This window comes from Gossypium hirsutum, chromosome A11, assembly GCF_007990345.1.
Source record: "Gossypium hirsutum isolate 1008001.06 chromosome A11, Gossypium_hirsutum_v2.1, whole genome shotgun sequence".
Taxonomy (NCBI): Eukaryota; Viridiplantae; Streptophyta; class Magnoliopsida; order Malvales; family Malvaceae; genus Gossypium; species Gossypium hirsutum.
The window spans coordinates 25,110,523-25,135,039 of record NC_053434.1 but is presented as its reverse complement, the minus strand read 5'-3'; the positions used below and the strand labels follow the sequence as shown (position 1 = coordinate 25,135,039).

The 24,517-nt window shown below is 35.1% G+C and overlaps 1 protein-coding gene and 1 non-coding gene across 2 annotated transcripts; both read right to left on the bottom strand.

The window, feature by feature from the left end:
• Window positions 1–5,027: 5,027 nt before the first annotated feature.
• On the bottom strand, window positions 5,028–5,134 carry LOC121210365 (small nucleolar RNA R71). The gene has a single exon (XR_005905478.1). It is a non-coding gene; the product is annotated as a small nucleolar RNA R71 (small nucleolar RNA).
• Window positions 5,135–22,600: 17,466 nt separating this feature from the next.
• Window positions 22,601–24,184, bottom strand: LOC107913004 (60S ribosomal protein L8-3). Its single transcript, XM_016841429.2, has 2 exons — window positions 23,506–24,184; window positions 22,601–23,098 (listed from the first exon to the last, which is right to left on the bottom strand). Exons 1-2 carry the CDS (start codon window positions 23,943–23,945, stop codon window positions 22,756–22,758), a joined length of 783 nt encoding a protein of 260 aa, XP_016696918.1. The 5' UTR covers window positions 23,946–24,184; the 3' UTR covers window positions 22,601–22,755.
• Window positions 24,185–24,517: the final 333 nt, after the last annotated feature.

The following is a 24,517-nucleotide window of genomic DNA, read 5'->3' as shown; positions in this document are numbered from 1 at the left end:
AGTCTAAATAGCAGGTCCTTTGCATTTGTCACTCAGACCTTCAGTAGCATTTTAAGCTAAAAATAAGGTTATTTAAACATATCAGATTACTACTTCATCGAATCTAAACATGAATGCATAAAACATTAACACTTAACCCATAACCAAAAAGTTTCCTTCCTTATAAATCAGTCTGACACTTATGCATGCAGAATCGAAAACACGTAAATAACCTTAAAAATAACCTAAGGTTCAACAGTAATTACTAGTGAGCTATGGAAAACGTATAAGTTGGTTGACTATAGAAAACCCAAATTCAGACAGGTTTTCTAGACTTTGGTTTTCAGAAAATGAAAAGAAAATCGAGGAAGATGAATACAAAGAAAACGCAAGCATTTTTGGTGAAGGCATTGCTACCATTATATACTTAAGCATGGAGACAATGATTAGTGGAAAAATTAAATAATTCCACTAATACTCTTGATTCTCGTGATTAAGTGTGCTTATAAAAATTAAGTCTTTTCATCTATAATAGCTTAGTTCCATTCTAATTAAGTATCAATTTAACTAACTAAATTTTCTTATTAAATAATAAACAAATCCATTCAATAGTAAACCAAACGTGTTTGCCAAAGCATCTGGGTGGTGTACACTTAACAGAAGAGTTTGCCAAACCACAGATCTTCGCCAAGCTAAGAGTTCGCCAAATGGCGCATGCAAGGAATTCTATACTTAATCAAAATAAACGATTTACTTACTCATCTCTACACTTAATTCACCAAAACACTATAAACAATTATCAGATACTCAGACTTCACCGGGTGGGCTGTTACACATATAATCACATTTATCAATTATCATAATATATCAATTAACATTTCACATAAGTTCCCTAGTAATTCAATGGTAGACATAAGTTGAATAAACGGAAATATGTCCAACCAACACACCATTTGCATCATAGATGCATCCGACCAGCATACCATATTCCAAAGAACATACCACCCAACACACACCATTTTCTGAAGATTATATACATATGTAGTAACTACGATAATGATAATTTCAGAATATATGATAACTCAATTTCCAATTGGCATGTCAATCTTATCCAACTATTTCCACCAAGCTTCCTAGGGAAATTTCAGTATAACATATTGAAACATTAAATAAACATATCTTTCATAATTCATTTTATTCACAAGTTCGTTTCCATATTCATATTCAATAGCCACATTTATCCATTTACATTCTTATCATTTATATCAACTTATTTTACTTTTGTCAAGTTATAAATTACATACCAACTTAAATATTTTATTCGATGCATATATAGATATAATTTTTCTTATTTCATTTTTTATTCTCATTTATATCAAATAACATCTACCCTTATCAAAGTTTTCAAAATTCTTAATTTTCATCTTACTTAACTATTTCATATTAAATCAATACATTAAACATTCAAATTAATATAAAGCTAACATGAATTCAAATGTGAAACAGTTTGATTTCTAGTGGTGTCAGAAACAGTGGTTTTGGGACCACAATTCTAATGTAATAATTCGTAAATATTATTTAATTAATATTTAAGAGGTCTCTAAGGTTGTATTAAATTTTAGTTAGGAAATTTTATCGTTTAGATAGTTTAATAAGTAAAAAGGACCGAATTGTAAAAGCTGTAAAAGTTGAGTTTATTTAATTAAAAGACCAAATGAATAATTTAACCAATAGGGGTTAATTTAGTGGATTAACTTGATTGCTATTACATGTGGATAAACTTAATTAATGTTAATAGTGATTAATTAAAGCGTAATTAGGAAAGACTTAAAAATTACAAAAATACCTAAGTATATATATTAAATTTGAGTAAAGAAAAGATGATATTTTGTTGAAAATCACTCATCTTCTCCACGACACATAAGAGAAACTATGGTTTCCATAGTTCAACTTTGAAGCTTTGATTTGTAAGTAAATCCTAGCCCGTTTCTAATAAATTTTTTGTTTTTAAGCTCAAGTTAGCTTAATCTAGCTCACCAAGGGACTAACTTGTAAAACTGTCAAACATTTTAGATTATGCCATTGATGTGTTTGGGTTATTTTTAAATTTTTATGGAATATTTTTGAGTTCGGTTGTTAGTTAAGACTATTCTGTAAAGTAATTTTTGATGATTTTAACGTTTAATGATTAAATTATTAAAGTGATAAACTTTCAAGGACTTGTTGTGAATTCATCACAAATATAGGCTGAATTGGGGATTGTTAACATTTGAATAAAATTGGTTTAATTGTGAATTTTGGGCCTAAGGACTAACTTGAATAAAAATTAAATGTTGTGGGTAAATTTGTAAAAATATCAAAAATAACATAATTGCATAAAATGACTTAATTTTGTTGTTGATTTAGTTAACTGAATGAATCTATTATTTTAGATCAAGAATGTGTTGACGATCGTAAAAAAGAAAATGTTGCAGAGTAGTCCTTATACTTGAGCCATTACTGTAAATTAGTCTTGTAAGTTTCATATTATTATTTCTATATTATAAATGTATATATTCCATGTTTATTGTAATTATATTCTATGATTTACTTAACTATGGACTGATTGGAGAATTCCTGATAAATGAAAATGGATATTGACTATCAGGCCTTGAGCTAGTGATACAGACCGTAGAGATGGCTGAGATCCTACATTTGTTATGGATTTTCTACATCTTGTGTGAGAAACATTGCATATTGACTATCAGGCCTTGAGCTAGTGATACAGACCGTAGAGATGGCTGAGATCCTGCGTTTGTTATGGATTTTCTACATCTTGTATGAGCAACATTGCGAGCCAGTGGTTACTTAGAAGGTACTATGTACCGATGATACAGGCCGTAGTGATGGCTTGAGATCCTGCATTTGTTGCGGATTCTCTACAGCTTGTGTGAGGAGCATCGTGAACTGGTTAAAACTCTGAAATTAACTCGAATGAGTGATACCCTCTGATTACCTGAGTTGATATCTTATTAGTACGTTGATTGAGTATTGATAAACCGTAATTTATACATATTTTTACCCTATGCTTGGCATATTTATGAATGATTTCTCCTTGGTTTTAGTGAATTCGATGCTCCTAATATTTTAATTTCATGTTTTATACTCAGGAGAGCTTAGGATAACAAAAAGAGCGAGAAACGAGCCAAAAATGAACAAATTGGGCTTAAATCACTGTTTCACACGGCCTAGGCATTTCCACAAGGGTGATCCACATGCCCGTGTGTGACACACGGGTAGACCACACGCTCGTGTGTCATGGCCGTGTCGACTAAGAACCAACTCAGTAATGCACACGGCCTGAGCACCTTCACATGGGCATGGCACACGGCCGTGTCTCTACCGAGCCCAAGCCTAGTTCTATTCAGAAAAAGGGCACTTTTGAGGATTCTGAAGCATTTTAAAGCCTATATAAACACCCTAGAGGAGGATTAAGGGGGACACACAGAGTTGGAGGCGGAAAATACTCGCAATTAGCTATCAGAATCACCTCGGAGCCTAGTTCTTGGGTTTTTTTTATGTTTTTTTGTTTTCTAAACTTTGAGATGTTTTATATTATTATTATGAACTAAACTCCCTAAATACCTAAGGGAGATGAACCCTATGACGAATCTTATTATGATTTGATTTATATGATAAATACTTGTTCTTATTCTTAATTATGAGTTTTAATTCTTGCTTTAATATTTCAGGATATTAATCTAGGTTTTTGATGTGCTTATTCAGTGGAGCAAAAGTCCACGTTTATGAGTAGATCATTCATAATTAAGTAGAGTTGAATGCAATCCTAGAGATAGGAAGATATAAATCTGCCGTATTAGAGTCAAATCTAATAAGGGAATCTATAGATCGAGTTAATGCTACAATAGGGGTTTTAATTAGAAAGAGATTTCAATTAATCAACCTAAAGTCAGTTGTTCTTAGTCTCGAGAGAGATATCAACATAAATTAGGGATTTCTACGGAATAAGTCAACTGAATAAATCGTCTAAGTCAAAGATAATAAGTGAAGTCTAGGTGGATTCTTTCTTGGGTATTGTCTTCTCAATTGGTTTTCCTAAAGTACTTTCCAACTTTCGCCTCTGTCGTGATCATAGATAAATTAGAAAATTAGTTTAGTTTAAAAACACCCTTAAATTCTTAGGCTAAATAATAAAAAGAGAGTAACTACTAGTACTTTTAGTCCTCGTGGATATGATATTCCGATCTTACCATAACTATACTACTGTTCGATAGGTGCGTTTGCCTTAAGTCAAATTATTAGTTAGTTTAACGACCATCAAGTTTTGGCACCGTTGCCGGAGACTAAGATATTAGGAACACTTAATTTTTATTACTTTAGCCATTTATTTTTATTGAAATTTAATTTTTTTTGCTTAAATTATTAAAATTTTCTTTTATTTGCTTCTAGCAAGTTTTTATAGTTTATGACTAGAAGAAACCCGTCAAGACCTCTACTTTTTGATAGTGAGATCGAAAGCACAACTCACAGAAATCGAAGAGTAATAAGGCAAAGCCTATGATACATAGAGGAAGGACAAGAGGACGATCGTCAAACTACAACCAAGGGGATGACTGAAAATCAGAATAATCAGCTACCTCTTGTGGTTGCCGCAGATCCAATAAATCAGAATCCTGCTCCTCATACTATGTAATGATTATGCTAAACCTACTTTAATAGGAGCTGAACCGAGTATAGTTAGACCTGCTATTGCTGCAAATAATTTTTAACTGAAACCTAACACAATTCAAATGATACAACAGTTTGTTTAGTTTGATGGTTTGCAGGATAAGGATCCAAACACTTATTTGGTGAATTTTCTGGAGTTCTGCGACACTTTTAAGATCAATGGCGTTTCTGACAATGCCATACGCCTTCCGTTGTTTCCATTCTCATTGAGAAGCAAAGCTAAACAATGGTTGAACTCGTTACCATGAGGGTCAATTACAACTTGGGAACAAATGACCGAAAAATTTTTACTAAAATATTTTTTTCTGGCTAAAACGACTAAACTAAGGAATGATATTTCTTCTTTTGTGACGATGGATCTAGAAACCTTGTATGATGCGTAGGAGAGATACAAGGATCTATTAAGAAGGTGCCCTCACCATGGGTTACCTCTATGGCTGTAGGTTCAAACTTTTTACCACGATGTGAACCCCTCAACAAGACAACTCATCGACGTAGCCACTGGTGGAACTTTAAACAACAAAACACCTGAAGAGGCTTATGAATTTATTAAACAGATGTCATTGAATAACTATTAGTGGCAAGTCATGAGAACAAAGCCAACAAAAGTAGCTGGTGTTTTCAACCTCGATGTGGTTATTATGCTATCTAACCAGGTAGAACTATTAAATAAAAAGATTGACGGTTTGTATGGTTCTAGTCAGGTACATCCAGAGATGAGGTGCGATTCAAATGGAAGAGGAGTACACACAGAATATCAATCCTTTAACCCTAGCACCGCGAAGGAACAAGTTCAATATATGGGTAATAATAATTCTAAACCTCAAAATAACCCATACAGTAACACTTATAATGTAGGTTGAGGAACCATACCAACTTTTCGTGGGGTGGCCAAGGAAATCAAAGGCCATAACATTCCCCAGGTTTTCAACAACCATCTTACTATCAGGAAAAGAAGCCGAACCTTGAGGAGATGCTAACGAAATTCATTTCTGTGTCAGAAACTCATTTTCAGAATACCAAAACAGCACTTAAGAATCAACAAGCGTCAATCCAAGGGTTTGAAACTTAGATAGGCCAGGTTGCTAAATTGATTTCTGACCAACCACAAGGTAATTTGCCGAGTAATACTAAAACTAACCCAAGGAAGCAGCTTAATGCGATTACCGTTCGAGATGAGGAAGGGTTAGTTGAACTTAAACCAGGATCGAGGCAAGGACTTGTGGTAAGTAAAGGTAAGGATGATGTGGACCACAGTGAACAAAAATCGGTAAGTAGAAAATGTAAACCTCATGTGCCATATCCAAGTGCGACAAGGAATGACCACACGGATGAAAATTTTGGTAAATTCCTTAAATTATTAAAGAAATTACATATTAGCTTACCGTTTATTGAAGCTCTTTCGCAGATGCCAAACGCAGTTAAATTTTTAAAGGAGCTTTTAGTAAATAAACAAACATTGGAGCCATTTTACAGAATAAGCTACCCAACAAGTTAAAATATCCAGGGAGTTTTACGATTCCTTGTTTAATTGGTAGTTTAAACGTTAACAATGCTTTGGCTAATTTAGGGGCAACTATTAATGTCATGCCCTATAAAATGTTTAAACAACTAGGCCTTGGGGAACCCAAACAAACTAAGATGAGCATTCAATTGGCAGATAAAACAATCAGATTTCCTAGGGGTATTATTGAAGACGTGCTTGTTAAAATTGATGAATTTATATTCTCAATTGATTTTGTTGTTCTAGAAATGGAAGAGGATAGTGACGTGCCTTTAATCTTAGGAAGGCCCTTTTTAGCAACTGCTAGAACTATCATAGATGTTGGCACAGGTGAATTGATACTTCGTGTAGGCGATGACACGATTACTCTCCAAGCTCATGATTCTACTAAAATATCTAGTAATCGAGATGATAGTTTAAGTTCGGTTAATTTAAATAATATTACAACTCAAACTTCTTTGCAGGAATCCCTTAGGAAGAACGTGATGGAGCCTCATTCTAATCCGAACCACAAAAACAGAGCGACTCACGAAGAACGAAGGCTTCAGATCGATGAACTAGATGAATGGCAAACACATGTCAAGGAGAAGCCAAAAGCACACGAAAAATCAAAGCAACACCACGATGAGCAAAAGGATGTAATAAAGTAAATTAAAGTTGGGGATAAAGTATTGTTAGATAAAAATGACCCCCGATTTGATACTTTAGAGCACAATACAGACGGAGTAACTCCCTTCACAGTAATGAACATCTTCCTACATGGTACAGTCGAGGTAACACATACTAAATTCGGAACTTTTAAGGTAAGCAATACTCGAATCAGACCTTATTTTGATAAAATTGATAGCAAAAGTAAGGAGTTTCAACTCCTCAATCCATTGTAATCATGCAAATGAGAGCTCAGTCAAGCTTAAAGTCTAAATAAGCGCTCATTGGGAGGCAACCCGAGTACTAACACCACTAACTAGTTTATTTTAGCTATTTTTAATGTTTTGGTATAGGTACAGTGTCTCACACGGCCGGGACATACGGACGTGTCCTTGGTCATGTGGAAACAGGGCTAAAAATTCCCCAAGTATCGAGCCACACGGCCATTAATTTGATCCACACGGGCGTGCGACACGGTCGTGTGAAGCACACGGCCTGGACGCACAGGCGTGTCCTAGATCGTGTGAAAATTGGAGCTAATTTTTCAAATTTTAATTAAGTCAGGGAGCCACACGGGCAAGGTACACGGCTGTGTGTTCAAACACACAAGCGTGTGGTATACCACACGGACGTGGGAGAAGCGAAGAACCTGGCACACGGGCATGCGACGCGACCGTATACACCACACGGCCTGACTACACGGGCGTGTCCCCAGGCCATGTGACAATTACACATTCAAATTTCGTGGTAACATGGGCTGGACGCGAGCCACACGGGCATGTGACACGGCCGTGTGGTCCAACATGGGGCTCACACGGCTGTGCCCTTTTTTAACCCCCCCAATCCCTAATTTTTTTCATCATCTTCTTCTTCCCCAAAATCTCCCAAAACCTAGCCGCCGCAAGCCCCCATTCCCTTCTCCATTTCTTTTCTTTTCTTCTTTCTCCCATTCTTACCTTCCATTTTCTTTTTCTTTTTCCTTTCTTTTTCCCCTTCCACCCCATCCCCACCGCACGGCTTCACCCATTTCCTCCACGCCAGTGCCCACATCCGCACAGCAAGCCCTTTCCCCGTCCAACCGACCCACGCCCGCACGGCCTAATCCCCAAGCCTATGCTCCCCCATAGGCCGACTCCCTCTCCTTTCTCCCCTTTCTTTCTTGTTCTCTTCTTTTCTCCCATTTTCCTCCTACCTCCGACCGTTCATACCTTCGGCAACCACAGACGACCCATCATGACAAACACAAGAGGCAAGAAGATTGCTGTCCCTGCTTTGAAAAAAGCAAAAAGGTCCTGGCGCAACCTCATCAAGCGTCTCGACCGAAGCTCGTCACCTATTGCTTCGATTCTCCTTTAGCCCACAAGACGACTTGTTTCAGCTACTACGTGTATGACCATTAGGAGTGGGCCGATGTATTGATTGGGCCGCTTTGGAGCAGGTCCAACTTCCTCACCTTGTTCGCTTCTATCTTGATACCGTGCCATGGGATCGGTTCTTTGCAATCATCGAGCCTACATATTCAAAGCTGACATTGGAGTTCTGCACTACTTTCCACCTACAACACGTGATGAACACACATGATGAGGCTGGTACTATCGTTTTCAGACTTGGTAGACTTGTCAAGCATATGAGTGTACCCGAGTTTAGAGCTGCTTTGGGCCTTTACACTGAGGAGTTCATGACTTCAGAAAATTTTCTACAGCTTCATCGTCACATCCACTATTCACCATCTTGCTGTTGGACTGACCTTACAGCGAGCATGGTCCCCTATGACGCAAGTCGCTCGAAGGCGACTTCTCTCCCTCCAGCATTTCGCTACATTCATGCCATCTTGGCTCATACTTTGACGGGAAGGAGAGAGAGCATCGGAGTGGTTAGCACCACAGATGCGTACTTCCTATGGAGCATGGCAACTGGCCATGTATTCGACTTGGCATATTTTATCGCCCTCGCCTTTCGCCACCAGACGGATCGCCATAAGAGGAGCCCTATCTACCTTGGCCCTTACGTGACTTGCCTAGCTAGACATTTCGGCCTCTTCGACACTCCAGAGATGTCATCGACACTCACTCTAGTCGGTCAGATGTCTCCATAGGGAATTTCTAGCATGATCCATATGAGGATGATAGAGCGACGCCGTGGATTCGACCCCCCTCAGTACCGACTCATTCAGTCTGATGACCAGGATGAGCTAGAGGACATTACTGATGATGTCCCTCCCCCTCACAAGGATCCACCACAGCCTCCACCACGCTCCTTCTACTGTCAGTTTTCGAGGAGTGCCATTCGAGGAGTTTACTGATTTCTGTTAGTACTGTGCTTGGAGGTTTAACAGTCTTGATGCGAGGTTCGACAGTATCGACGAGACTTTACGGCAGATTTACGAGCACCTCCATATCGCCCCTTTAGTGCCACCGGCTCACGACACCGATGATGAGGACCTTTGAGTCCATTTATTTATTTTATTTTTATTTTCATTTTTATTTTTATCTTTCTTTTAATTATTTTTGAAGACTTATGTTTTTATATTTTGTACTATGTTTATCCTAATGGTTATTATCGAGTAAGCCTTAATTCTCTTCCACAGTGGTGTTTATTTTCTTATTAGTAACTCAGAATCATGCTTTTTATTGGTCATATCTACAAATCCAGCCTTCGCTATTCTAAGGATTTCATTCAAAAATTCAGGAAAGTTTCGCTTCTATCATTCTCTTTTGATATTATGCTTATATGATTATTATATATCTTTGTATATTTAGGACAATGTACATCTTAAGTGTGGGGAGGTTATTTAAATGATTATAAAAAATCCCTAAATTTTTATCTTGTTCTCAAATAATTTTCTTATATCATTATTAGAGTGAATTCTGATTGATTTATGATTTTTATTGATATGTTTTTAAAGTAAATCATAGGTAATTGTGCATTGATTGTTTAAAATTTAAAGACATTAGAGAATCAAGCTTGATAAGTTGACTTTTGGGAATTAAAATTGCTAGGTTATTTCCCTAAATTGAGGTATTATCTTGAAGTTTTGAATTTACAGGATTGACATCAAATACCCATAAATTTCGTGAGATTTTGAGCCTTTTAGAGGATATATCTTTCTTGCTCACTAATTTTATTGGTTATGAGTGAGTCAATATTGATTTGTTATTCTAGAACTTGCTTCGATTATACATGTCAAGCCCACACTTTTGATTTGATATATGAAAATGATAAAGGCACTTAGGTTTTAACCTATTTACCCTATAAAAGCCTACCCACATAATTGACCCCTAGTGAACCCCTTTGGACCTTAACTTTTATTTCTTGATTTTACCCTTAATAATAACCCACAATTTAACCCTTTTTGATTCATTAAGAATTTCTCCCTTTTCATTGACTCCTTTTTATCGAGATTTGATTTAATTAGTTACCTAACTTTGTTCTTTCATTCCAGTTGCTGAATTATTTCTTATTATGTATTTTCCTTGTTCTTATTCTTAAAAAAAAAGTATAGTTACAATTATTTATTGTTATAAAGAGCTTGGTTAAGTAAAGTTATTATATTGAGAAAAAGCTCTCATCATTTTCTTTTGATAGCCGAATTCTGGAACTTTCTTGTAATTTAGCAATTTGCTTCATCCTTCTAAGTTTGGTAATTTATTAAATTAATCTCGATTCTAACCCTCTTTTGCAGCCTTTATCCACACCTTTAACCCAAGCCCCATTATAACCCTGCTTAAGACCTTTTGATTTGTGTATCATCTCATTCAATGTGGTGAAGATTTGATTTTCATGCAAGCTTATGGTAATAACTTTTCATGTTTGACTATTGAGTGCTGAACTGTTCAACCTTAAACACTTTGAGTGATTTGAGTGAATCTTTAGTGAGGATGTCAACCCTTGTCAATTTGGAATTAAAAGATAATTACTTAGATAAAGGGGGATGCCTATAATTTTATGATTAAAATGCTCAACTTTGACTATTTGAAACCTTAATGTTCTTTTTGTTAAATTTTCAATGTATGATTACTTGTGAATTGTTTTGAAACATTATTGATGAGAATTATAAGTTGAGAAGAATTTATTTTGATTGTAAGTTGAGGATTTTGCTTGAGGACAAGCAAATGCTTAAGTATGGGGATATTTGATAAACCATAATTTATACATATTTTTACCCCATGCTTGACATATTTATGAATGATTTCTCCTTGGTTTTAGTGAATTCGATGCTCCTAATCTTTTAATTTCATGTTTTATACTCAGGAGAGCTTAGGATAGCAAAAGGAGCGAGAAACGGGCCAAAATGGACAAATTAGGCTTAAATCAGTGTTTCACACGGCCTAGGCACTTCTGCACGGGTGATCCACACGCCCGTGTGTCATTTCCGTGTCAACTATGAACCAACTCAGTATTGCACACGGCCTGAGCACCTTCACACAGGCATGGGCCTAGTTTTATTCGAAAAAGGGCACTTTTGAAGGTTCTGAAGCATTTTAAAGCCTATATAAACACCCTAGAGGAGGATTCAGGGGGACACACAGAGTTGGAGGCGGAAAATACTTGCGACTAGCCATCGGAATCACCTCAGAGCCAGGATCTACATTAAGACTAAAGATTTCCACCCAATTTCCTAGAAGTTCTTGGGTTTCTTTATGTTTTTTTGTTTTCTAAACTTTGAGATGTTTTCTATTATTATTATGAACTAAACTCCCTAAATACCTAAGGGAGATGAACCCTAGGACGAATCTTATTATGCTTTGATTTATATGATAAATACTTATTCTTATTCTTAATTATGAGTTTTAATTCTTGCTTTAATATTTCAGGATATTAATCCAGGTTTCTGATGTGCTTATTCAGAGGAGAAAAAGTCCCCGTTTAAGAGTAGATCATTCATAATTAAGCAGAGTTGAAAGCAATCCTAGAGATAAGATGACATAAATCTGCCAGATTAGAGTCAAATCTAATGAGGGAATCCATAGATCGAGTTAATGCGACAATAGGGATTTTAATTAAAAAGAGATTTCAATTAATCAACCTAAAGTCAGTTGTTCTTAGTCTCGAGAGAGATATTAACATAAATTAGGGATTTCTACGGAATAAGTCAAGTAAATAAGCCGTCTAAGTCAAAGATAATAAGTGAAGCCTAGGTGGATTCTTTCTTGGGTATTGTCTTCTCAATTGGTTTTCCTAAAGTATTTTCCAACTTTCGCCTCTATCGTGATCCTAGATAAATTAGAAAATTAGTTTAGTTTAAAAACACCCTTAAATTCTTAGGCTAGATAAGAAAAAGAGAGTAACTACTTGTACTTTTAGTCCTCGTGGATACGATATTCTGGTCTTACCATAACTATACTACTGTTCGATAGGTGCGCTTACTTTAAGTAGAATTATTAGTTAGTTTAACGACCATCAAGTTATGATGTGAATTAATGCACTGTGTAATACTCGCCGTTATGAGCTGTGATTAACGACCATCAAGTCGAATTATTTAATGTTATAATTTGATCTGTTATGTTTAATTTGGTTAGATTTATCGTTTAATTTAGTGAACTTACTAAGCTTTAAGTAAGCTTACTCGTGTCTTGTCCTTTGTTTTGTAGATTACATTTTGTGATTGAGAGGTCAGATCAACTCGAGGAATCACACTATCCCGAGGACTCCTTTGGTAGATTTTGTAAACATTTTGTTTATATGGCATGTAATAGGGCAAATTATTATGTTTGTAATGTTTCCTAGCTATGTGTGGTGTTTTGGCATTTTTGATGTTGTAGAATGGTAATCTTATACAGTACGCTTGTTAAATTTAAAGTTCAGCTTAAGTGTTTGTCCAAGGAATGGTAAGTATCATGTTTAAATATGATATAATGAGATTGAGATAGATTAGTATAGGTGATATGAAATGATAATGTTTGGGTATGAGTATTTTTTTGTATCTTCATGAATGACAATTTGGTTCAGTCTTAGGTGGTTGAAATTGGTATGTTTTGGTTGTATTTAGGTGTGGTTATTGTCTTGTGATCATGTGTTATGAATTGGTTTAGGTACCCATGTAATTGGATGAAAGGTGAGCATGATTTTGGTCACTTTTGGGTACACACAGCCTGGGACACAGATTGTCACATAAACACACGGCTGTATGCCTCTAACATGTTAGGTGCAGGGTTCACACAGGCGAGCACACGGCCTGTGACACAGCCATGTGACCCAAGTCAGAGAGTTACACTACCCATATACACTGACGTGTGAGATCACACATGGGTGTGTGGGATGACCACATGGCCATGTCTGGAGCTACACGATCTGGGCTCTGTCACACGGCCTAGACACATGGTCATTAACAATTGTATTTTTTCACTTCATTCAATTTAGTCCATATCTTGATTTTCTAACTCTACATATCAATACATATCCATGTCACGTTCATAAAAAAAACTATTTATTTGACTTCACATCCTTTTCTAAAATGGTAAATTTTCACTTTTAATCCTCTAACTTTCACGCATTTTCAATTTAGTCTTTATTAAATTTTCAATATTCATACTTTCTCTCCAAATAACTAATCACCTTTAATATTATTATTATTTCCCTAAATAACATCTTTTATAGTCTCGAGAATTTTGAGGTCTTACATTATACCATTTAACAACTACTTAATCACGGATTTGGCATAACTGTTCAAATCACGTTAAGAACATAATTTTTGTGGTAATATCCTAAACTAAATTACTTAATAAAGTTCTACTACAAACTTAATTTAAGCTAGCACAAGCTGATATCCGCCAAGCATCGATAACTTTTTTCTTTCTTTTGGCCTTTGACGACTCAACCACTTCTTTCACTACAATTAAACCAAAACTATAAAACATAACTAGGAAAACATAATTAAGCAAAAAAATCACCTAAAACTAAACATGACATACATCTTAGCACAACAGACATCTAAAGCTCTAAACCTCTAACACTAGAGAATCTAATCTAACCTTATAATTCGTATCAAAAGCTCGTAAATACTCAAGAGTAACAAGCAACACTAACTCATACACCTTCTCTCTTTAAAATTCTATAAGCTTTCAATTATGGCATCTCAAGATAACCTTAACCAATTCTTATTCTAACTTGATTCTCAATTATTCCACTCTATTCTAAACTCATTTATAACTATATTTAAGTTTAAAAAAATCAAGAAATAAAAGAATAAAAAATTTCTCACTCTAACTTGAAAAATGTTTTAAAATGAAAGAAAAATGAAGATAAAAAAAAAGAAAAACATGTTTCAATGGTTTAAAATCATAGACTAAAGTTAGAAAGCACTTTACCTCGCTATATATGATACAAAAAAAAGATATAAAGGAACATTATGTCTACTTATTTGAAAAAGATAATTCAAGTTTAGAGGCCAAAATTTTTAATAAGGTGCGAAGATTGTAATACCTGTAAGTTTATATGATTTTATAATTATATTATGGGTAAGCTTTATTTGTAATGAGTGTTTAACTCAAGGGCCTAATTAGTTCTAACAAAACTTCAAGAATGGCAGAACTTATTAGCTATGAAACCAAAATCTTTCGGATTACTTTATAAGGCTTTTTTCTTTTTACGTAGAGAGAACCAAGAAAAAAAAAGATTCTCATGCTTTTGCTCTCTTTCTTAGGGCTAGGATTGGAGGAATCAAATCCAAATAGGAGCAACACCTAAGCTTACAACTAGATTAATGCATTGAAAATGTGAATACAAATCTTCTTTCAACTTAAAAATGTGCATTTTTTTTGTTAAACTTTTGTGTTCAAATCAAATAAAAGAAAAAAAAAGAATCAAATAGGTAACCCTATTAAACTTTGTTTTTCTATTAATTATAAGAGATGAGAGGCTATTATAGAGATTTAGTTTTGAATATGAAAGAGAAGGAAAATTTTATTTTGGGTGCATACTATTTAATAATAGCTTCAATAGTGAACTATAAATTTTTTTGCAATATATTCCCTAGGTAATGTGGACTTATTTACTTTATATGGTTGAAAAGTTTATAAATTTTAGATTCTTTCACTTTCAGTGATTCTTGGTTTCATGTTTTATAACTCGAGTTGTAGTCTTTTAAAAGAAATTTCTTTTAAATGTTTTATAACTCAAGTTGTAGTCTTTTAAAAGAAATTTCTTTTACTCACTTTCATAATTGGTCTCTAAAAGTATCGCTTGAATTATCTTATCTTCGAACAATCTTAGATAAGTTTAGTAACTTTCAAAGAAGAGCTAAGGCTACAAAGGGGAAAGATGTAAATATATCCTTATTACCCTTTTTATTGGTAAAGCAACATAGATAAATAAATTTAATATATTGTATCTGATTGATAAATAGAAGTTATTATTGGCCCTTCTAATGGGTTATAATAGTTAGTTTAGGCCTCGATAACTATAATGGTTAGTATTGTAACACCCCTCATCCAAACCAATCATTGGGTCCAAGTTATAAGATGCTACAATTGTTGCCAGAGCAAAAATAGACAATTAACATTCAAATTAAATATAAATCATACAATCACAGTTAATTCAATTCATAATCACAAATTGCAACCTTTACCGGGTCTTATACGAGCTTACGTATGCTCTAAAATCAACCTGAAATTGAACAAGGAATAATTTGCAACATTTTCAAAGTTTCAGATCAATCATATCATAAATAAATCCTTCAAGTATTCAACCATGTCATAAACACTCAGATATTATGATATACAATTAAATTTGAGTCTTAATCAAGCTTATAAAAACTCTTTTGTTGACTCGAGCATGAAATAGGACCAAATTACAAAGTTTTAAAAATCTAGGGTCGACATCATGACATTGCCAAATAGTTGATCACGTTGCGATGCCTGACCACTTAATGTCAGGACATCACAATCTGTTGGCCAACGTTGTGACGAGCAAGGTTGCTCATCTCGACAATGACTCTGTTATTGGTACATTTTAGGTCATTTGATACCTATTTCAAGCTACCAATGGCATTGATCTATTTGGTGCATAATTTCACCCTTAGTCCTGCATAAAACCAATCAAAATACCATCCAAAATAATCATTTAACCATTTCTAAGTTCAATCAATCAAATATGCCACTTTGGCACTACACCTACCAATTTAGCCTATTCATACTTCACTTAAACTATTATGCTTTTGTTCATGCTAAACCATCATTTGCCAAACCATTTCACAATCAAAATGGTCATCCAAAATTCCAAACATGTTATCAACCAAACATATATACGTATAGGTAATAATTTTATCAAATATCAACCATTAACCATGATTCAAACCAAACTATGATTTCCAAATAAACTCATGTTTTAAACACCTATGTACATAGCACATAACTGAGATTTAAACAAATAAAATTCTATCGCATCGTTGATAGGATAATGTGAGCTTTGTGGTGATCCAAACGACGCATTTCACAAAATCGATAATTTATAAGGAAAAATAGAATAATGAGTAAGCACTTTGAATGCTTAGTAAGTCTATATGAAATTTACTTAACTTACTTTAACATTTCTACCATTTATACAATTGTAATAGATTGATATCTAACATAGCATCTTTGGAAACCTTACACTTTCATAAACATTTAACAAAGTTATCAAATCGGTTAGTTTAGATACATATAATGAACTTATAACACAAATATATATAATATTCCATCATATCAACTTATAACATATGTACAATTTCATTCATATATATATTCATTCCGACCATTTCATTTTCATTTCATACCATTACCATTTTTGTCTTTCACCTGGAGAATTGAAGTAAATTGAACTTCGGATAAACGTGACCGATTTGCTCACACAAGTTGTAATATTCGAATTTGCTCACATGAGCTGTGATATTTGAATTTACTCACATGAGTTGTATGTCAATTTTACTTTTGCAAAATTTGATCGATGTTGCTCACTCAAGCTATCGATAATTTGCAACACATGCTAGATCTTAACCATCGATAAAGAAATCCCTGACCAGCACCGTATAACACCCCACGCTTGACCTGTACGCTGGATTTGGGTATGGAGTGTCACCATAAACCTATACTTAAATTTACTAACTTAGTTGCTATAAAACAGTCTAAAAGTAAAATTGTCTTGTGATAAATTTAAAAATAATAATCCTTTAAATTGTTCATATTGCTAATCAGACTGCTTGTTTACAATGCTCCTCTTACATCTCTCGTCAGGTTAACTATTTCATTGCCCAAATTATAAGGTCGCTATCTAGATACAATCCATTAGCTCCCGGAGCGAAACCTTTAATGGTACTCCATTTCTATGTGCATGACTCTAACATCTCGCGATCCTTGATCTCCAGACTGTTTGGCTTGGTCCCTTATCGAATTCCTCGATTCCTCGCTTATCCTACTGTCATCATACAAACTTTAGTAAGTTTAATTTAACTTAGTGAGTTCCTCTTCTGTCCATATATTTAAACCCTACCACATGAGGGTAAACAATTTAAAATAGTTTAACATAAATACTCCCTTCTTGTTCATGGCGAGTGTTCTATATCAAGGTGTCGGCTCCAACTGAGCTTTCGAGCTACTCAGCTCAATATGAGACCTTTATATGGGTGGGCTCTCATCTGATACGTAATTTAGACACCTCGCCACATTAGTGAAATCTGTCCTTATCTTCTATTTGTCATTGCTTACACTTTCCCTCTTATATGGGGTGTTTGTTGACCTAAACTATCCTAGTTGTTCGTCAGCTTCCTATCATAAACCCTTATGGAAACCTTTTTAACTATCTGCCCAAAGATTCTTAGAGCATACATTCCTTCAGAAACTAGATCGTACTAGTCCTTGGCAAACTCTTTTTTTCATTGCTTAATCCCGAGAACTCTTTGACATTTTCATATTGTGTTGACCTTTAACATATCTCGTCGCTCTGGTGAACGTGTCCTCATTCCATCTTACTGTCTGTAGAAGGGGATTACTCCTAGTAACTCACTCTTCACCTCTGCCTTTACTTGAGACCTCACCTGTCTCAAATATGAAGGTCTGTCTATCTTGTTGGACCAACAGTTTGTCGCTCATATGACTATGCGAGCCTGTCATCTCACTTTCTCGTCTCCTCTTTACGAAGCTATCCTTTCTATGGTATACTCGCACTAGCTTTTCCTCAAACAGGAATAGTCTTGACAGACACACTATCATTTGGACAATATCCTTATTTTGGGAGTGAAACTCTCTTCCATTTCCACGAGATTTCTCTCTCAGATACAACTTCATTGAGCTCCTTTTGGTATATCTTCTTTTCAGATCATTACTTGTGATCCTCAAATATTTACTTTTTTTCTTTCTATAATCAGGTTAGCTCTTGTAGACTTATCTTCCTCTAGTTCTTATTTGGTCTTTGCTCGTGCCTTGTTGGTTTCCAACTCTATCACCATATTTGGCAGATTTCTTATAATTTGCTTACCATGCTTACACTTCCTTTACTCTTCTTCGACATGCGTAGATTCTCATACTTGACGCCCAGGCCTGTACTCATCACTGGCGTGCTTTACGAATTTTCTCTCTCGCTGATTCTAAAGGATGCCGTAACCTAGCTATTATCTTACACCCTTCTCATTTCTTTGTCATGTCTCGACGGACTTACCTCATGTTTACTGTCCTGTGGACTATCTTGTGTTTACTACCCTGATGGACTATCTATATTTCGTGTTTACTGTCCCGACAGTCTTACTTTATGGATGCCATGGAGCCTTTTATCCATAGTCTTATATCGATTTGACATCCTGGCATACTACCTTACGATGCCATGGAGTCTTTCATTCATGGTATTACTCATCATACCTGGTTGCTATAGCGTCTTTCATCTACGGTCTTACACCGTATACCTTATACTTTATACCATGTACCATGCCATTATGACATTTTTCATCTATGGTCTTACGCTATGTACTTCATACTAGACTGTCATACCCTCTTTTATCTATGGTCTTACGCCATTTACCTTATAATAGACTGTTATGGCCTCTTTCATCTACGGTTTTATGTCATATACTGTCGTCATAGTGTCGCCCCAAAAGACCAATCGATATCGTCATTGCGGTAAATACCATTTCGTTGTTTCATATTACCCAAATCATCCTCCCATTACCTCGTTTACACCACCTAACCTTAATGCTCAAACACCGTAGTGTTCCCCTCAAAGGTTCGGAGCTTCGCCTGAGGCGGTAACTAATGGGTTCTCCTCCATTCCCTTCCTAACTTCATCTATTCCTTTAAGGTTTACCCACAATCATGCAATGCATGCTCATATCATCATAATTCATGCTTATGCAATCATGGCATACTTAATCAACATACGATAGGTTTGGAGTTTGGAACTCATTTTAAACTTTATCATCTCCATAACTTATTTATTCCTTCAAACACTAGAGATTCCATTTTCCAAGAAGCAACTAAGCATTCTAATCGAAACCATGAGTTATACTCCATATTTTTAACTTAAAATCATTTTTCCAAAAACATGCAAAACCCTTAAAATAGTTATGAAATTCCATAACTTAATCCTACGTACACAGAAGGGTTAAAAACCTTACTCGCTTGCTGGTCTCTCTACTTTTCCATCTCCAATTGTCATGGAGTCTGCTCAATGCAGAACCTTCCATGGCTACTTTTTTTTTGAGCTACTAAAGAAGATGGACGAAAGAAATTGAAACAGATTTGAGAATAAAATCATCCCTAGGAGCTATCTCCCATCTATTTTAACCCTTCCCAAGCTATTTCCAATCCTGTGAGAGCCATCCATGGCTAATTATGACATCTCCCACTAAGGAACTGGTTGGTTCCATTCTAACCAAACCAGATTTGGTTCTCAACCATGTCTAATCCAGTTTCTATCTTTCTTGTTTTTTCCAATTGAGGTTTCCAACTTGCGATATCTTTCATTTAGACCTTTAATTATTCTTAATTTTGGGTTAATTGAAAATCGAGTGTGTTTTTGAAAATTAATGGCATTCATTCGTATCTTAATTGTTACTAAGTTCACACGGGTACTGTTATCATTTCAATATCATTTCAAACCCTAAAATCGTATACTCATTTTTCAAATTTCAAATGACAATCCATATACATTTTTAACCCTGTAACATCATTATATACATACTACTCAATCATATATCAATTCCACATTCAATCATTATCATGTATCTATTCATATTAGTCATGTAATTCATACTTTACAGTTTAGTCCTTTAGATGCCAAAATCACCAGAATTACACATGTATATAAATTAATAAGTATAATAATACAATTCAAGCATAATATAAAATAACATAGTAAGTTTCATATGAACTTGCCTGACAAAAACGACAATAGACAATGTGTCAGGGACTAATCTACAATTTCTCTTTTTTCTCGATTATCTTCCGATTGATTCAAATCCCGATCTATAATAATTCATTTCCATTTATCAATTCTAAAAATCTTTTAACGGTCTATTATAACCATAAGTTGGTTTAATTTTTATTTTCAAAAATTCCCTAAAGTTTTGCATTTTATTCAATTTAGTCCCAAAAATCGAAATAGCTATATCTTTCAAATTTAAGCTTAGTTTTTGTCCAATTTCAATTTCATCCTTATATAATCATCTATTATCTATAATTATATAATTTTAACATCAATTTCAAAATATTTATACTTTATCTCTACGTTCAAAATTAACAATTGAACTTTACAAACTAGTCATTTTTTCATATCTAAGTACTAAATATAACCAAATAACACCAATTTCATCAAGCATTCATCAATGATAACATTTTTAAGCTTTAACAATTTTGAAAAATAACATACAGGTTAACTAAATCGAGCTACCAAAATCTCAAAAACATAAAAATTACAAGAAAATGACTAGATTGAGCATACCTAATTTTGACTAAAATTTTAAGTTTCCATACCCATTTTTCTTTTCTTTTCTTTCATATTTTGAAGAAGATGAATGATAATACCTTTGTTTTCCTTTTATTTAACTATCTTATATACTTTAATTAGTTTTAAATCAAACTTTATTAATTAGTTAATTTTTAATTTAACTAATATTAAACATAGTTAAAGAAATTTGGTCCACCACCGTTGAACATAATTAGAAGGGTCCAACTGCTCAATTGGGTCCTTCAATTAATTTAAAAATACATAACGATTAACTTTTACTACTTTTATGATTTAGTCCTTATACATTAATTAGTTACTAATTCGACAAAATTACCTATCCAAAAACTTTAGGGTCGAAACACTTGTATCTTCATTATCCAATGAACAAATTTGTCAGACCAAAATTTGATATAACACTATAATTGACTTGTAAATATTAATTAATACTATTTACTAACTTGATCATTGGAGAACGGGGTTTCGAAATCACTGTTTTTAGCACAACTAAAAAATGGGTTGTTACAAGTACAAAGTCCACGAACATGTGATAATAGTTAGCATGGGCCCTGCTAACGAGTTATAATAGTTAGCTCATAGTTTTGCTATTGGGTTGAACTTTTATTTTATTCTTATTGATACATTGATACAACAAGTAGAGAGTGATGGTAGCTATGGAGGTCAGTTCACCCAATTAGGACGGAGAGCCGGAGGTTACAGAGAATAAAGGTTAAAAGAGTATAAAGGTTAAAAGTTGGAGGAGTGTTGACAAAGTGTAGGTTTAGTTTTCTTAAAGAGTCGATCTCTTCTTCCTAAAGGTATTTATAAGCAAGAGTCCCATGTAAGATGGTGTTAACGTGTTGGGTTAGCCATCATTACGAAATGCGTGGGGATGTCTTTGATGAGACAAGGATGTCTATAAGAAAACAGATCTTATCATTCATTCTGACTTGATGAGATAAAGCAGTTGAGTCCATATGATATTTAGTGACCAACAACTTCATATACCGATGAAGATTAAGTTTTTCGTTGTTCGAATGGTCGTCCCAAAATGGTGAGTTCGTAGTTGACCATCCAATATCAACATCTTTTCTAGCTTGTGTCATATTGCAAATGGAGGGTATAACAATTCCCTTGGTATGTGTGGATGAATAATTGCGTCTTCCTTTAATCTTAGGAATAACACCTTCGATGCTGTTGTGTTGGTAACATAACTGGCATTACAATTTATTATTTTATATTTTTTTCTTTCTCACCTACCCTTATTTACATAGGTTAATAGTAGAATGATGATTTTAACAAGTTGTGGTTATACTAACTGAACAATAGTTGCTCATTCTTTTCTCCTCTTTTCAAATATATAGCGGATAGTGGTGTAGAAGCCTAGTTTTTCAGAGCTGAAAGGCTACCATGGGAGCCTAATTAGCATTTTAATCATTTTTTTTGGACAATAGGACTCTAATTTGAAATAACACAACTTGTGTTACTAAGCTCTTACACCTTTTTCTTTAAGAAATGGGGATAGGAAACTTTTTATTAAATAAAAGGCTTTATATTATATTAGAGACAATACTCCACCTTTGGCTTAGACTTAAAACTCTCGAGTCATAGTTGGCCTATACCTGCGAGCTAGAATCCTCAGCTTCAGCCTTCAAGCCAGACGAAATTGGAAAATTCAGTAAAAATGAGCACTCGAAGGGAGAAAAGACATGAAATTCTTAAATTTTAGCCCTTCTTATACACCAAAATCAAGTTCCTTAAACTTAACCCTATGAAAATTTTTGCTGAACATAATATGAAAACAAGGACAAGGAACCTTGACATAAAACAAGTAAATAGCAACCAAACTGAAAACATAAATTCCTCAAACAACTCGAAGCAGTGCAGTTATCATAAAATTCAAACAAAATTTCTAAAACCATAAATGTAGGCAATACCCTTGAATGTAATTATAAAGGCCAAAAATCAAGCAATACCCCTTTACCCTAACCCTAAGCCTTATCAGCCTTGGCAGCAGTAGCAGCAGCTTGACCTCTAAGTCTACCAGTCCTCCTTGCAGCAATAAGACCAACCTTTTGCCCAGGAGGAGCATCACGTCTAACAGTGCTAGCATGACCAATGTGTTGATGGTTACCACCTCCGTGGGGATGCTCAACTGGATTCATAGCCACACCACGTACCTTAGGCCAGCAATTCCTCTTCACCCTAAACTTGTGGAAAGCATTACCAGCTTTGAGAAGAGGCTTCTCAGTCCTACCACCACCAGCAACCTGCCCAATCATGGCGCGGCAACCACTTGGAACAATCTTCTTTGAACCGGATGGTAGCTTGATTCTGTAAGATCACACACCGAAACAACCAATTACCCCGAACTTCAACCACCACGTTGATATATAATGAAGCACTATGATACTGATTTCATCCATATCATTTTTTGATACCGATTTCGCTATTAAACATTTAGAGCATGCAGCAATGAACGTGATAATGAATTTTACGCAAAAAAGACAAAAGGATAATGAAATGTGACATGTAAAGGCCAGTAACCAATAGAAGCTAAATGAACACTATTCGTCAAACTAAAACCAATACATGTGTTTCGATGGATAATTAAAGCAACGTCACTATTTCTAGGCATTTACCACTTCTATAGAGCTCCTTTGTCATAAACAAGGCATATAATTAAAGCAAATAAATCGAAATTAAAATTAAAATTAAAACAAGAGTATGAAATTAGAGACCTGGTAGTGTCGTTATCAGGGTTGTGACTAATAACAATGGCATAATCACCAGAAGCCCTAGCGAAAACCCCACGATCACCAACGTGGTGTTCCACGTTGCAAACGACAGCTCCTTCGGGGATAGATCTAAGAGGCAACACGTTTCCGACCATAAGGGTGGCCTTCTTACCACAGTACACGAACTGTCCGGTGTACATACCCTCAGCAGCGACGAACAGTTCCTTCTGCTTCTTGTAACGGAACGGGTGACGGAACACGACGCGAGCTAAGGGCGCACCGCGGCCTGGGTCGTGGATAACATCGGTGACGACGCCTTTGAGGTAGCCGTTTCGTTCACCGAAGTCGAGGCTGCGAAAACGGGCGGGACCCTTGCGGTGGTGGGTGTGGGCCTTGAAGACGGAACCCGCACCCTTACGCTGAGCTCGGATGACACGACCCATTTGGACGGCTGTAAGAACTCTCTCTTGGAGGCGGCAGAGAGTAGTGAAATGAGGTTAGGGTTTGGAAGAAAATCTAATAAATAGATTATCCCGGCTAGGGTTTCTAGGATCGAAATTTGGGCTAAAAAAGAGAAAAAGAAATGGATTTTGGCAAGAGCCAACTCAAAATCACCATTTTCAGCCCAATAACCCTTTGGTACACTTGGATTTGGAAGCTTTTACAAACCCAAAGCCCAATTTCAGTAAACTGTAGGGATTGCTCAGGATCGAATATGTAACTGGTATTATAAAATCTACAGAGACAAAGCCAAGGGGGCTGACAGGCCCCATTGGGCAGTGGAAAATTTTCATTAATGTTTTCTCTTAAATATTAATCATTCAATTTAAGTCTTTTAGTTATTTGAACAAATGAAAATTTTCTATTTTCTTTTAGTTAAAATAAAACTTTTAGCTTTGGTTTCCTCGAAAATTTAAAAGTTTATCTCCATCTTCCCTTAACAATGATTTTGATCTCATTCTTGCTTATATACATATCATTTTCACTTCACTAATAATTCAGTCGACTAAAGAGA